This window comes from Tachysurus vachellii, chromosome 4 (assembly GCF_030014155.1).
Source record: "Tachysurus vachellii isolate PV-2020 chromosome 4, HZAU_Pvac_v1, whole genome shotgun sequence".
In the NCBI taxonomy this organism is placed as follows: domain Eukaryota; kingdom Metazoa; phylum Chordata; class Actinopteri; order Siluriformes; family Bagridae; genus Tachysurus; species Tachysurus vachellii.
The window spans coordinates 1776714-1791249 of record NC_083463.1 but is presented as its reverse complement, the minus strand read 5'-3'; the positions used below and the strand labels follow the sequence as shown (position 1 = coordinate 1791249).

General features: G+C 40.9%; 1 protein-coding gene across 2 annotated transcripts in view; it reads left to right on the top strand.

Moving 5' to 3' along the window:
• gabrb3 (gamma-aminobutyric acid type A receptor subunit beta3) overlaps positions 1-14536 on the top strand; it is a 60095-nt gene that overhangs the window by 32204 nt on the left and 13355 nt on the right. For both annotated transcript variants that reach the window (XM_060867372.1, XM_060867370.1), the window contains exons 5-7: positions 2459-2541; positions 5063-5200; positions 8352-8504. In XM_060867372.1, the coding sequence (XP_060723355.1) occupies positions 2459-2541; positions 5063-5200; positions 8352-8504 (374 nt within the window). The remainder of the gene's footprint in view (positions 1-2458; positions 2542-5062; positions 5201-8351; positions 8505-14536) is intronic.

Sequence of the window (14536 nt, the reverse complement as noted above, 5' to 3'; positions counted from 1 at the left end):
ATCTCAGGCGTCATCGGACATCAAGGCAGGATACACTCTGGACGGAGTGCCAACCCATCGCAGGGCACACACACACACACACACACACACACACAAGGGACAATTTTCCAGAGATGCCAATCAACCTACCATGCATGTCTTTGGACCGGGGGAGGAAACCGGAGTACCCGGAGGAAACCCCTGAGGCACGGGGAGAACATGCAAACTCCACACACACAAGGTGGATGCGGGAATCGAACCCACAACCCTGGAGGTGTGAGGAGAACGTGCTAACCACTAAGCCACCGTGCCCCCTGTTAATTTATTATAAAACATAAATATTAATAGTAACGTAAAAGAGATAATGTGTGTAAGAACGAACAGTCAGCTAAAATTTTACGAGCGTCACAGAGTACTGATTACAAAAAAAGTTCACAGTGTCAGTTCAATATCCGAACCTCGGCCCTCCTGGATGTTTCAACTGAACCCCCGACTCGGCACTTTGCGCTCTCATCACCGCAACTCTCAAAGCTCAAATCTCATAGACAGAGCAAATCAGTTGGATATTAAAGGCCGAGCTCTCGTTTTTTGGGAGATGAGATGATAGATTGGACAGGTTCCATGTGACCGCAGCGCTCGTGAAATCAGACGTGCTTAATTTCCCTGGTGTTGACTGTCGACATCTCGCTCGCTCGTTCTCTCGCTCTCTTAAACAAATAAAACACCAGGTGTGATGAAGAACATTACAAAAGTGAAAAAGATTCATATCCTTTCCGTTTCTATCCAGTGTGAATGGACACGTGTGTAAAATGCCTCCAGTTAACAACTGAGTATTTACTGTGCACATGACCATTCAAAAATACATCAGAATTTGTTGTATTTTCGCTTGAACATTTTAGTTAATAAATATTTTTCTGTCCAGAGTGAATCACTGAATCACTTCCCAGAGTGAATCACTAGAACACGTCCCAGAGTGTATTAAAGGATCACATTGCAGCATGAATAAATTAATTGTTTCCCAGATTTAATTACCGAATCATTTTGCCAGAGTGAATCACTGAATCACTTCTCAGAGTGAATCACTGAATCACTTCTCAGAGTGAATCACTGAATCACTTCCCAGAGTGAATCACTGAATCACTTCCCAGAGTGTATAAACAAATCAGTTCCCAGAGTGAATCACAGAATGAATTAATTTCAGAGTGAATCACTGAATCACTTCCCAGAGTGAATCACTGAATCACTTCCCAGAGTGTATAAACAAATCAGTTCCCAGAGTGAATCACAGAATGAATTACTTTCAGAGTGAATCACTGAATCACTTCCCAGAGTGAATCATTGAATCACTTCCCAGAGTGTATAAACAAATCAGTTCCCAGAGTGAATCACTGAATGAATTACTTTCAGAGTGAATCAATGAATCACTTTCAGAGCAATTCACTGAATTACTTAGAGGATATGATTCTTTTTTTCACTCGAAATGCAGTGAGGCCTATTGGGAAAACGTTTAGGTTACAGGAAGATATGATGTTATATAAAGACCCAGTGTAGTATCCAGTATTAATCCTACAATTGTCCAAGCACCAGTCACACCACAAAGAAGGACTGAAGGACAAAATGAGGTAAAAGCTGTCACACATGATGTTCATGACAAGCATCATATTCAGAACACAAAGCTCAAACCTTGATGAACGTTAGTGCTAAGAAGGCGACTGACAGCCAAATGATTCTTGGCCATATATAAAGAACTTCATTAAACTTTCTTCTATTTCTTTCGAGCTGGTATCTAGCTAAAATCGATAGTGTTGTGATTTTTTTGTTCATTTTTTGTTTCCAGAAAAAGCTGTAATGAGAAATAAATGGTTTTTAATCCGGATTGATCTGCCTTTAACTGGGTGTAACAGTTTCATCAGTCAGCAGTAAGAGTTTCATTGCTGAGCTACTGACATGTCGATATTCGATTTTAACAATTAATGATCTGCTGACTGCTGCTTCCCTTTCTTCAACTCTGCTTTGCTTCAAAATCCACTTCATGTTACCACCATGTTGCAGCTTTTAATGCAAAAACTTTTTACAGCTAGAAATATACTTATAAATATAATATAAATATAAACAGGGAGTGACATCACCCAAATAAATCCTTATTAATATAGTGTCTGTCACTGGGAAACAGAACAGAAACAAGACCAGATCAACAGACAAACTAAACTAATCTCTAACAAAGAACAGGTGAACACTTTAGGACTGTTAACCAATGGGAGCTTGGGGGCGGAGTCAAGACAATAATGGCACAAAGACAATAATGAAAACTAGAACAGAAACAACAGCTGAACTATTTTACTTGTAACTTAAAAGACCAAACCTCACCTCTACAATATCAGTATTTAATATTCTATTGTGTGTGTGTGGGTTTGTTTGTGTTTGTTTGTGTGTGTGTGTTTGTTTGTGTGTGTTTTGTGTTTGTGTGTGTGTCATACAGAATCACCACAACTGCTGCTTGTATGATGGACCTGAGGAGATACCCACTGGACGAACAGAACTGTACCCTGGAGATAGAGAGCTGTGAGTGTCCACACACACACACACATATACACACACACATATATATACACACACACACAGTGACGTGACGTACGGCTAAGTACGGTGACCCATACTCAGAATTTGTTCTCTGCATTTAACCCATCCAAAGTGCACACACACACACACAGCAGTGAACACACACACACCGTGAACACACACCCGGAGCAGTGGGCAGCCATTTATGCTGCGGTGCCCGGGGAGCAGTTGGGGGGGTTTGGTGCCTTGCTCAAGGGCACCTCAGTCGTGGTATTGCCGGCCCGAGACTCGAACCCACAACCTTAGGGTTAGGAGTCAAACTCTCTAACCATTAGGACACGACTTCCCCCAAACGCATACGCTGGCACACACGCACAGACACACATGCACACACCTTCACACACACAAACACACACATTCACGCACAGACACACACACAGACACACACACACACACACACTCACGCAAAGACACACAGCTCTTGATTTACTAAGATCCCAGATAAATGACTAACTTGTATGTTCAGTTAGAGGAGGAGTCTAGAGCCATGTTGAGAAAATAATTTGCTGACTCTAAACAATTCAGGGATGTTTTTTAATCTAGATAAATTATTTGCACAAATGAAAAAGCACTTATAGGCATTAACATTAAAAAAGCACTTATAGGCATTAACATTAGAGTTTTACCTTCTGTGATACAGTTATGCAGTATAACTCATCAGAAATGCTCAGGCGCTGATGTGTTTGTTGTAGTGAATCATTCAATAAGAATCCCATGACACGAGCAATAAATAGGAGAAACTACAACTACAGTAGATAAAATAGAAAAACTTTACTGTAGTACAGTGATGCCTCGAGATACCAGTTTAATTTGTGTCTCAAAACAATTTTCTCCCTTTAAATGAATTGAAATCCCATTAATCCGGTCCAGCTCGCAAAATTCCACTCCAGTGTTTTGTTTGTGTTTTGAATATGAACAATGTTCAGTACCTGTATTTATAAATGACAAATATTGTATAAAACATACTGTAATAAAAGAGAATGTTAATAAAATAAACTGGTTTTACTTTACGGAAGATGCGCACGGAGGTTGGGGAGGAGTAAACAGGCGGAGGAGTAAACAGGCGGAGGAGTAAACAGGCGGAGGAGTAAACAGGAGGAGGAGTTAGGAGGAATTACACTTTCACCATCGTTCACTTACTCACTACTGTACACTACTGTACACTCTTAATGCTACTTTACACTTAAATGGAACTTAACTAAACTTCATTTAGAGCGCAGAGAGCAGCAACTAGTAAATAGAACAGACCTCCGTATAACAGAACCAGTAATCATGTATAGAGTTAAACATAGGAAAGGAAAATGATAAATGAACAAATAAATAAATAAATAAATAAACAAATAATTAGAGAGAGAGAGAAAAATATGTGGAGATTTATGACGTAAACTGGTACAACGAACACAGGTTCCTGCTCGGTGGAGTCGGGGTTGGAGGAGGGAGTTTAGATCGCAGCAGCAGCGAAGCACTAGAGCGGCTCAGTGAATGGGAATTTAAATGGTCAGTAATATGGATGTAGTAACTGGATTGGTGCACGTCGTGGACAGCTGATTAACAGCTGATGCAGGCTTGACCACGTGACATCAGAACTAACGCGATGCTTGATTTCTCTTAACTTAACTGAACTTAATTGCTACAATTTCTGTTTTCTTTACATTAATTAAAGATTAATGTAATCTAATTACATCGCTTTTCTCTTCACTTGTTTTTGCCTTTTTTGTCACTCTTTCCTCACTAACATCTGCCGGTCGTTTTAATAAAAACCTGTCCGGTCGGCATATCAGATGTAGTCACACAAGTTCACATTTTTTAACGGATCCAACGCTTAAAACGGATCAGAACATTACGGATCCTCAGACGGTCGACACCTCGTATCTCAAACCAAAAATATGGTCGAATCACAGCTCGTATCTCAAAAAGTTTGTATGTCAGAGCACTCGTATCTCGAGGCATCACTGTATTAATAAAACAGAACTAAAAAATAATATAAAACATCTTTTTCTTAAAGTGTCTTTTGAATGATAAATGATTTGCTGTAGATAAATATTAATTATGCTCACTATTATACACAACTATGCACCAAAATCGCATGTTTGTTAAGAGAATTCTTTACTGTGTGAAAGACTTTATGTCGATGCTTATCTTCTAAATTCATTCATTCATCTTGAGTGCTTTATTCTGGTGAAGTCGATCCTGGAAACATTGAAACGTGCTGCACGTGATACCGGTCGATCCATCACACACTCTCATTCACACCTGGACGTAATGAAGGGTCACCAATTCATTTAGCATGTTCTTGTAATGTGGGAGGAACCCTGAGGAACCTGGAAGAACATGTGAACCTCCACACAGACAGTGACGCAGTAACACAACCCAGTGCATCACCGCCCACTTCTCAACATATTAATGTTGTTACACACAGCGATGTATACGTGACTCATCTATACTGTACGTGTGATTTGTACAGATGGTTACACGACTGACGATATCCAGTTCTACTGGAAAGGAGGAGACAACGCAGTATCTGGTGTGTCCCAAATCGAGCTTCCTCAGTTCTCCATCGTGGATTACAAGCTGGTGTCGCGGAACGTTGTCTTCTCCACAGGTGAAGGTTTACAAACACCTACAGCATCAAAACCAGAAGTAAAGTTGAAGCAATGCAAGAAAAAGTAGTTCCTTAGTAGTTATTTACCACTCTGGAGGGTTTTATCGTATCCATACACCATCAGTTCCTTTGTTCAACCTTGCAGTAATGAGTTCCCTTTTTAAAAATCGACTGAATAGTGAGTTCCATTTATTGTAGAACTTCTAGAACAAGAACCCTAAAATATTTCAAAGAAGTTTAATTGTTATATCTTTATATATTCCGGTGGACAGAAATGGTTTTTCTTTTTTAATCCATTCAGAAAGCTGTTATGAGAAGCCTAAAAGGTTCCTCAGTTTCTGAGAAATGGGCTCTGATTTCCGAAGAACGCTTGAGGGAACTTACTTGTTTAGTTTGGTCAATGGTGTGGTGCTGTTAATTTTTTTCATTCATTCACTCATTTTCTACCACTTTATCCGAACTACCTCGGGTCACGGGGAGCCTGTGCCTATCTCAGGCGTCATCGGGCATCAAGGCAGGATACACCCTGGACGGAGTGCCAACCCATCACAGGGCACACACTACACACACTCTCATTCACTCACACAATCACACACTACAGACAATTTTCCAGAGATACCAATCAACCTACCATCCATGTCTTTGGACCGGGGGAGGAAACTGGAGTACCCGGAGGAAACCCCCGAGGCACGGGGAGAACATGCAAACTCCACACACACACAAGGTGGAGGCGGGAATCGAACCCCGACCCTGGAGGTGTGAGGCAAACGTGCTAACCACTAAGCCACCGTGCCCCCAGTTATTTTTTTTTATTTTTTTAAATTAAAGAACAAAAACTTCAATAATTACACTTAATTTTAATTTGTTGAAATCCCTGTTAATGAGCTTTTACTATGGAAACAGTAATGCATAGGAACGAGTGCATTAATACAGTACAAACCTGCGCTACACTCGGAGCTGCTATTATAGAGACCTGATCTACACCTTCTGACCAATCAGGATGCAGAATTCATCAGTGCTATGGAATAACAAATAGATGAATAATGAATAGAGTATTAATATTAGTATCAGTATTAGTAGTAATATAAGTATTAGTATTAGTAAAGTATGAGTATGAATAGAGTGTTAGTATTTGTATGAGTAGGAATATTTGTTGCTATATTATTGGGATGCACTTATTTCCATGGATTTCAGTACAGCGTAACAGATATTGCGTCATCGGGTAGGCGTGGCCTATTTGATAATCTAACCCTAACCGTAGTTTTGGTTGTTTATTTGTTTGTGAAAATATCTTAACTGTAAGATAATAAAGCATAATAGATATAAAATCTAAAATCTACCTGTATGACTGTTTTGTTCTTCATTATCCATCGTAGGTTTGCTCTTTTTTTTTGAAAGAGGTTTTAGTTTTTCAAAGACCTCCAGAAACACGCCCACTTTACGAAACCCCTGGAATTTAGTGCACGCCCTACTGTATATTATCTGCACTGGCCGAACTGGTAATATACTTAATCTCACTAACCAACTCGTCCATTTATTGTCCGGACAAATAAATAAACAAATAAACAATAACGCCTCTTGGTTCTGAGGTGACACTGAGAGGGTGTTATATTTTCGAGCTGGAGAGCTCAGGGATCGCTGCATTCCGTGCCGAGGCTAATTATGGGTTTGCGTCAAGCGTCTCACCTCCATGTGGCAGATACACCGGCTTAGACCAGCAACGATGAAGAGCCGATTCTTTATTCGTTTCTTTTCTCACACTGTTACATAGTGACAGAGAGAGAGAGAGAGAGAGAGAGAGAGAGAGAGAGAAGAGAAGAGAAAGGCTCGATCCACAGTGTCAGATATTCATGAAGCAGAAGTTCCACTGCATAATTGATTCCGCTGTAATAGCAGAGACCTGCCATGCTAATAATTATTCCACTTCACAGATACCGCAATGTTCAACATCAGCTACAATACACACACGGTGGGAATCGAGTCTGTTATAGAGATCAGATCTCACTGAGGATCAGGGAAAGGTGAGATCAGACCGCACCAAGAAGGCAGGGAAAGAGGATGTTATAGAGATCAGATCATGCTTAGAGGGCATGAAACATATACAGATCAGACCTGGTTGAGTGGCAGGGGAAGAGGATGTTATAGAGATCAGACCTGGTGGATATGGGGGTGGGGAATATGATGTAATATAGATGAGATCTGACAGAGGGGGCAAAGACAAAGTTATAGAGATCAGATCTCACTGAGGATCAGGGGAAGGTGAGATCAGACCGCACCAAGATGGCAGGGAAAGAGGATGTTATAGAGATCAGACCTGGTGGATATTTGGGGGGTGGGGGGGGGGATATGATGTAATATAGATGAGATCTGACAGAGGGGGCAAAGACAATGTTATAGAGAACAGACCACTGCTGAGGAGGAGGAGAGGAAAGATGATGATTTAGAGATCAGATTTCAGTGAGGATGAGAATCAATAAAAATGAAGACTGTTCTTCAGGGTACTATTTAAAATAAATGATGAAGTGGAGTAATTTTTACATCAACCAAACCTTACACTTTTTCTTTGTCTCTTTTACCTTTCTATCTTTCTTTCTTTCTTTCTTTCTTTCTTTCTTTCTTTCTTTCTTTCTTTCTTTCTTTCTTTCTTTCTTTCTTTATTTCTTCCTTCATTAGTACAGTATGTGTTGTCTGTGCGGTACATGAGCTTTTGCTTGTGAGATTGTGTATTGTGTGTTGTGTATATTGTGTGTGTGTGTTTTTTTTTCCTCAGTGACTCTGTTTAAGTGTTTCGATCCTGTATTCAGTCTGAAATCACGCCTCGTCCTCGACATACGTACGTTATTGTCAGAATTAAACACCGATAGAAAGAAGTGGACTTTTTTCCTCTCTCTCTCGTCTCATTGCGGTGGCGAGAGAGAGCACTCAAGGCTGAGCTACTACAACCAATCATGAGGAAAAAAACTATTTATTCCACCACACTACGGATGCTTGTTGCCGTAGCGATGAAGGCAAATCTGCACCACCATTGCCATAGAAACTGAAAAAAAAACATAAAGTATGGCTCCACAGCCTGTCGAAATAAATAGCCTATCTGTTTCTCCCCCATCTCTCTCTCTCTCTCTCTCTCTCTCTCTCTCTCTCTCTTTCTCAGGAGCTTATCCACGCCTGTCACTCAGTTTCAAGCTGAAGAGGAACATTGGATATTTCATCCTGCAGACCTACATGCCCTCTATCCTGATCACCATCCTGTCCTGGGTCTCATTCTGGATTAACTATGATGCTTCAGCAGCACGAGTGGCTTTAGGTACAGACCCTAAGCACACCATCAGTGTTACTGTTACCACTCTCACATTGATTAGTTTCCTATTACAGCACAGACCATGTGATTTATTCTTCTAATCCCACAGGTATTTACTCACATTGACTGTTGCTAAAGAAAAATATTTATCCATTTATTGTTACATGTTAGGGGGTCACGGTGTCTTAGTGGTTATCACGTTCGCCTCACACCTCCAGGGTTGGGGGTTCGATTCCCGCCTCCGCCTTGTGTGTGTGGAGTTTGCATGTTCTCCCCGTGCCTCGGGGGTTTCCTCCGGGTACTCCGGTTTCCTCCCCTGTTGATTGGCATCTCTGGAAAAATTGTCCATAGTGTGTGATTGTGTGAGTGAATGAGAGTGTGTGTGTGTGTGTGTGTGTGCCCTGTGATGGGTTGGCACTCCGTCCAGGGTGTATCCTGCCTTGATGCCCGATGACGCCTGAGATAGGCACAGGCTCCCTGTGACCCGAGGTAGTTCGGATAAGCGGTAGAAGATGAGTGAGTGTGTGTTACATGTTAGGACGTGGGATGTCTGTAAAACGTCATTTCCTGTTTGTCGCTGTAACAAATTTTCCATCATCTTACTGCAGGAGCAGATATCTGTTCAACCAAACAACAATCACCAGGGAAAGATTCCTACAGCTGGTCAGTGCATGTACTGGCTGATCAGATTTGTCTATTTAACATTTCGTCTTGGTTTCTTCCTGTCTCATAATCCACATCTAACTGCCTCATAATCTACATCTAACTGCCTCATAATCTACATCTAACTGCCTCATAATCTACATCTAACAGCATCATAATCTACATCTAACTGCCTGATAATCCACATCTAACTGCCTCATAATCTACATCTAACTGCCTCATAATCTACATCTAACTGCCTCATAATCTACATCTAACTGCATCATAATCTACATCTAACTGCCTCATAATCCACATCTAACTGCCTCATAATCTACATCTAACTGCCTCATAATCTACATCTAACTGCATCATAACCTGAATCATATTCTACATTTCACTGCATCATAATCTATATCTAACTGCATCAAAATCCACATCTAACTGCATCATAATCTACAGTACATTTAACTGCATCATAATCTACATCTAACTGCATCAAAATCTACATCTAACTACATCATAATCTACATTTACCTGCATCATAATCTACATCTAATAATATACATCTAAATTCATCATAACCTGCATCATAATCTATATCTAACTGCATCATAATCTACATCTAACTGCATCATAATATACATCTAACTGCCTCATAATCTACATCTAACTGCCTCATAATATACATCTAACTGCCTCATAATCTACATCTAACTGCCTCATAATCTACATCTAACTGCCTCTTAATCTACATCTAACTGCATCATAATCTACATCTAACTGCCTCATAATCTACATCTAACTGCATCATAATCTACATCTAACTGCATCATAATCCACATCTACTTGCCTCATAATCTACATCTTACAGCCTTATAATCTACATCTGCCTGCCTCATAATCTAAATCTACCTGCCTCATAATCTACATCTAACTGCATCATAACCTGCATCATAATTTACATCTAACTGCATCATAATCTACATCTACCGGGCTCATAATCCACATGTACCTACCTTTTAGTCTACCTGCCTCATATTCTACATCTACCTAATTATCTCTATATTTCTGCTTACTAATTAACGTGAACCTACCTCTTAATCTACCTGCCTCATTATATACTTCTTCCTGCCTACTAATCTTCACATACCTACCTATGTATTAACTTTTATTTACAAATCAATGCTTTTAATACGTCTGTAATAATTTTTTTTGAGTAATAATTAAACGTATACAGACCAGAATATTTATAATCTCAGTTATATCATCCAGCCCTACTTACTGAGAATCCGTGCAGCCTTGTCTAGAAGATGTGTGAAAATTTAATTTCACAGCTTCATCTCTGGCTGTTACAAAATGCTGACACCACAGACTCCTTCCATAAATGTTATACATAAATAAAAAATAAGCAGGGATTTCACTGCACAAGACTTAGCAAGCCGGTACATCATGCTACTTAAATACAATACATTTTGTATGTGCCTCTAATGATACTACTCTTTGTCATCCATCAGTAGAAAAGGACCACCGTAGAATTGATGTTGAATTGTTACTGATGAACTGTTTCACCATCCAGAAGGTGTTTAAAACCCCAACAACATTAAGACTGATATACCTCACAACAAATACTAACACATGACCATGTTAACGATGCACCACACAACTAGTTGTTCTTCCCATGGTTGATGAAGAACGAGAACCGCCGTACGTTTAATCCATCAACAGGAAATCTAACCCTATGCAATGTACTGTATGTGATGTTAACTGATAAAAGAGCAACTACTGTAGTGTGTCCCACTTCACACACAGACACTCAGAGGTGGGAGTGTGAGACAATTTTTAGATCATGAGATCATGTGTAGGGTTTTACGATGAGGTGTATACACTTGAGTATGTGTTTGTGACAGGGACAGAGAGAGAGAGAGAGAGAGAGAGAGAGAGAGAGATAGAGGGTTAAAAATAATGTGCAGGATGATGGTCTACTTTTTGTGAAACTATCCTCATTAACGACATTAAGCAGTGAAATGAGAGCACTTTGCATTGGAATGGAAAAATCTCTATACCTTCACACACACACACACACACACATGCCTCACTTCACCTGCTATTATCATTACGAGTTCCCAGCTCTCTCGGTCTCTTTCCCTCTTTCTCCTGCCAGGTAACCCAGTAAAAACACAAAGATCGATGCAGCTGGAAAACAATTACATTTAACCTCCATTTCAGTCCTCCGGCACTCTGCAGAGGAGCAATGAATCTCTCCTTTAAATGACTCCAAGAGAGCTGAAGAGTGAGGTGAAGGCCATCCATCCATCCTCCACATCCGCATCCAGCTCTATTGTGGCCACTGTCAGCCTCTCCGACTCAATTACACACACACACACACACACACACTCACTCACGCACACGAACACACACTGTAGGAATCCGGTCATCTCCCATTGAAAACGTAAGAGGCTCGGATAATGCAAATGGGATTACCCTGATCTCACTTCCTCTTAAATCTCTGTCTGCTTGTTGATGGCTCGATTGATTGAATCGGTCGCTTTTGTTTGTTAGGTTCTCTATTCATGTGGAGGATTAACCTGTCTTCTCATCACACACACACACACACACACACACAAACACACACAGGTATGGAATTAGATATTTATAATATGTCTATATGCAAGTAGGTGCGACAGGACGAAACGTGTCCGGAAGTAAAAAAAAAAAAAAACTTTTAGTGAGATAATAACTTAAATGTTATTGCTAACACAGCGATGTTTGCTAGTTAGCATTATACAGACTAGCATAGTTATAAGATTGCAAAAGTTTCTGTGTTTAAATACTGAACGATATCAGAACAACCAAGAATATAAGAAGAATAGCAAACGTATCACATTATCTCATTCTGAATAAAATATAAACACAAAAAGCCTACCACTAGAGCAACTATTGATCAGTCATTATACATATACTCAAGAGTTATAAAGTATATATATATATATAAAGTTCACAGTGTAAAGTTTAACTAAGTGCAGCGTTGGAGGAAAGGATCTGAACGAATGCACAGTAACATTAGCACATTTACGCAACAATGTTTGTATAATTATATAAAATAACATACAGAATAAACACCCAAATAATGTCCGATCAGCTTCTATTGTGCTCCCTATCCACTGACAGGAAGGGCAGAGGGGTGCCAATACTTTGTGTATCACAGACTGTAGGAATGTAGGAAATAGAGTTAGAGTTCTAGCTTTACGTCTGACTGGTACACAGAACCGAGACCGGAGACTCCGTCACCATGTCGTACACAAACCTGCTTATGTGGATCATCTGCTGTACACGTCCCTGTGAAGGAGCTGTTGCCATAGAAACGATAACGAGCGCATTAATATAAACCCGCTCTACTGTCGTAGCTGCCGTTAGTGAATTCATCAAAACCTGACCACCAATCAGAACTCAGCAGCCCTGTGGTGTAACCGCTGCCCTTAAGTAATGTTTCAGGGTCTCGGTAAACAACAGCAGCTAAAAAGTCATGGCGTGATGAATCATAGTCTTTGTTAAATCATTAATTCTTTCATCACAGAGGAAACACATAGTGAATAATTCAAGCTGGAACAGAAAGATTTCTCTATCAAAGCCTCTGTCATCTCTCTGAATTCATTCCGCTGCAGCACGGGGTCATCACGCTCACGTCTGTGCTCTGGGCTTCCAGCAATCGTGCCAAATGTCTCTTTAAATGTTAATGTAGCTGGTGAAAGTAGGACAGGCCCACTTTATATCGCCTCATTAAGGACATAAAGGTTTTCATACACATGAGCTAAGTAATTCAGTTCACGTTCAGTCAGGAGTCAGACACAGACCTTACCACCTTAAATATGATCCAATTAGTGACTACTGATAGTTTGTTGGTTGATGATGTCATTTCCTGTGAGAAGTTAGCGGTTTTCTACTCTGCTGATGTCATCGCTGGACAGCTAGATAGCTAGAGAGTGATCTACAAGATGCTCAGCGTGATGGAGCTGATACTAGCATGTTTGAGTAGAGTGTACACGTGAGAGAGCTGGACAGATAAAAAAGACGAAAGTGACAGTGACGTGACATACGGCTAAGTACGGTGACACACAATCAGAATTTGTTGTCTGCATTTAACCCATCCAAAGTGCACACACACACACACACACACAGCAGTGAACACACACACACACAGCAGTGAACACACACACACACAGCATTGAACACACACACCGTGAACACACACCCGGAGCAGTGGGCAGCCATTTATGCTGCGGCGCCCGGGGAGCAGTTGGGGGGTTCGGTGCCTTGCTCAAGGGCACCTCAGTCGTGGTATTGTCGGCCCGAGACTTGAACCCACAACCTTAGGGTTAGGAGTCAGACTCTCTAACCATTAGGCCATGACTTCCCCTAAAGTGCCGCTGCATAGCTGTCTTCAGATTGTCTAACCATTGTGGGTATTAAACAAAGTAAAGATAGACTAATGTGGAGATGAATGTATGGAGTATGATCTAAAATGCAGGGCTGTCAAGTGTCACACATTGACAGTGACAGTCACACATGTCGGTCTTTTCTCACGCTCTCCCGTCACACATCGTATTTCTCACACAGAAAAACTTTTTGACTATTTATCATATATTTAATAAGCCGCAGCGCCCAAAACGTATCAGTCCGCACTGCTGTCTCTATGGAACCGGGCAGGAACCAAGCGTGTCTCCCCTGGATGTCACAGTCTGGGTAGGAGGGAGACAGACCCATACGCAGGATAGCTTCAAATGAGTTTAATAAATAATGAAGACAATAGGAGAAATAAACAATATGAGAAATAAACAATACAAATGACAGACTACAGTAGATGTGACCACACATAACTAACGATTCGCGCTGCCAACGCGGCACACTTAAATACAAAAGACAATCAGATACAATTAGGAACAGGTGTGGAGACAGGGAGGAACAGACGAAGGTGGGGCAGGGAGGAACAGACGAAGGCGGGGCAGGGAGGAACAGACGAAGGCGGGGCAGGGAGGAACAGACGAAGGCGGGGCAGGGAGGAACAGACGAAGGCGGGGCAGACACATGACAACAACAACAGAAGCACATGGCCAGAAGTCCGGGCTGATCCCTGACACTGGAGCTCTTAGTCGAGCCTGACACTTATCAGCCAATCAAAAAGGAGGCTACACAATAGCCAATCAGAAAATAGCACTATTGTATCTGGGTAAGATTTAACACAACAACCAATAAAGAAAAAACGTTCATTACAGAGGGTATTTTCGATGGTCGGTTTGAACAAAACCTCAACACGAAACAGTTTGTCTCTGGACGGGACATTGTCCTCAATCATGACCCTAAAAATGTCTGGGCTTGTGCTGAACTGTTTTATATGG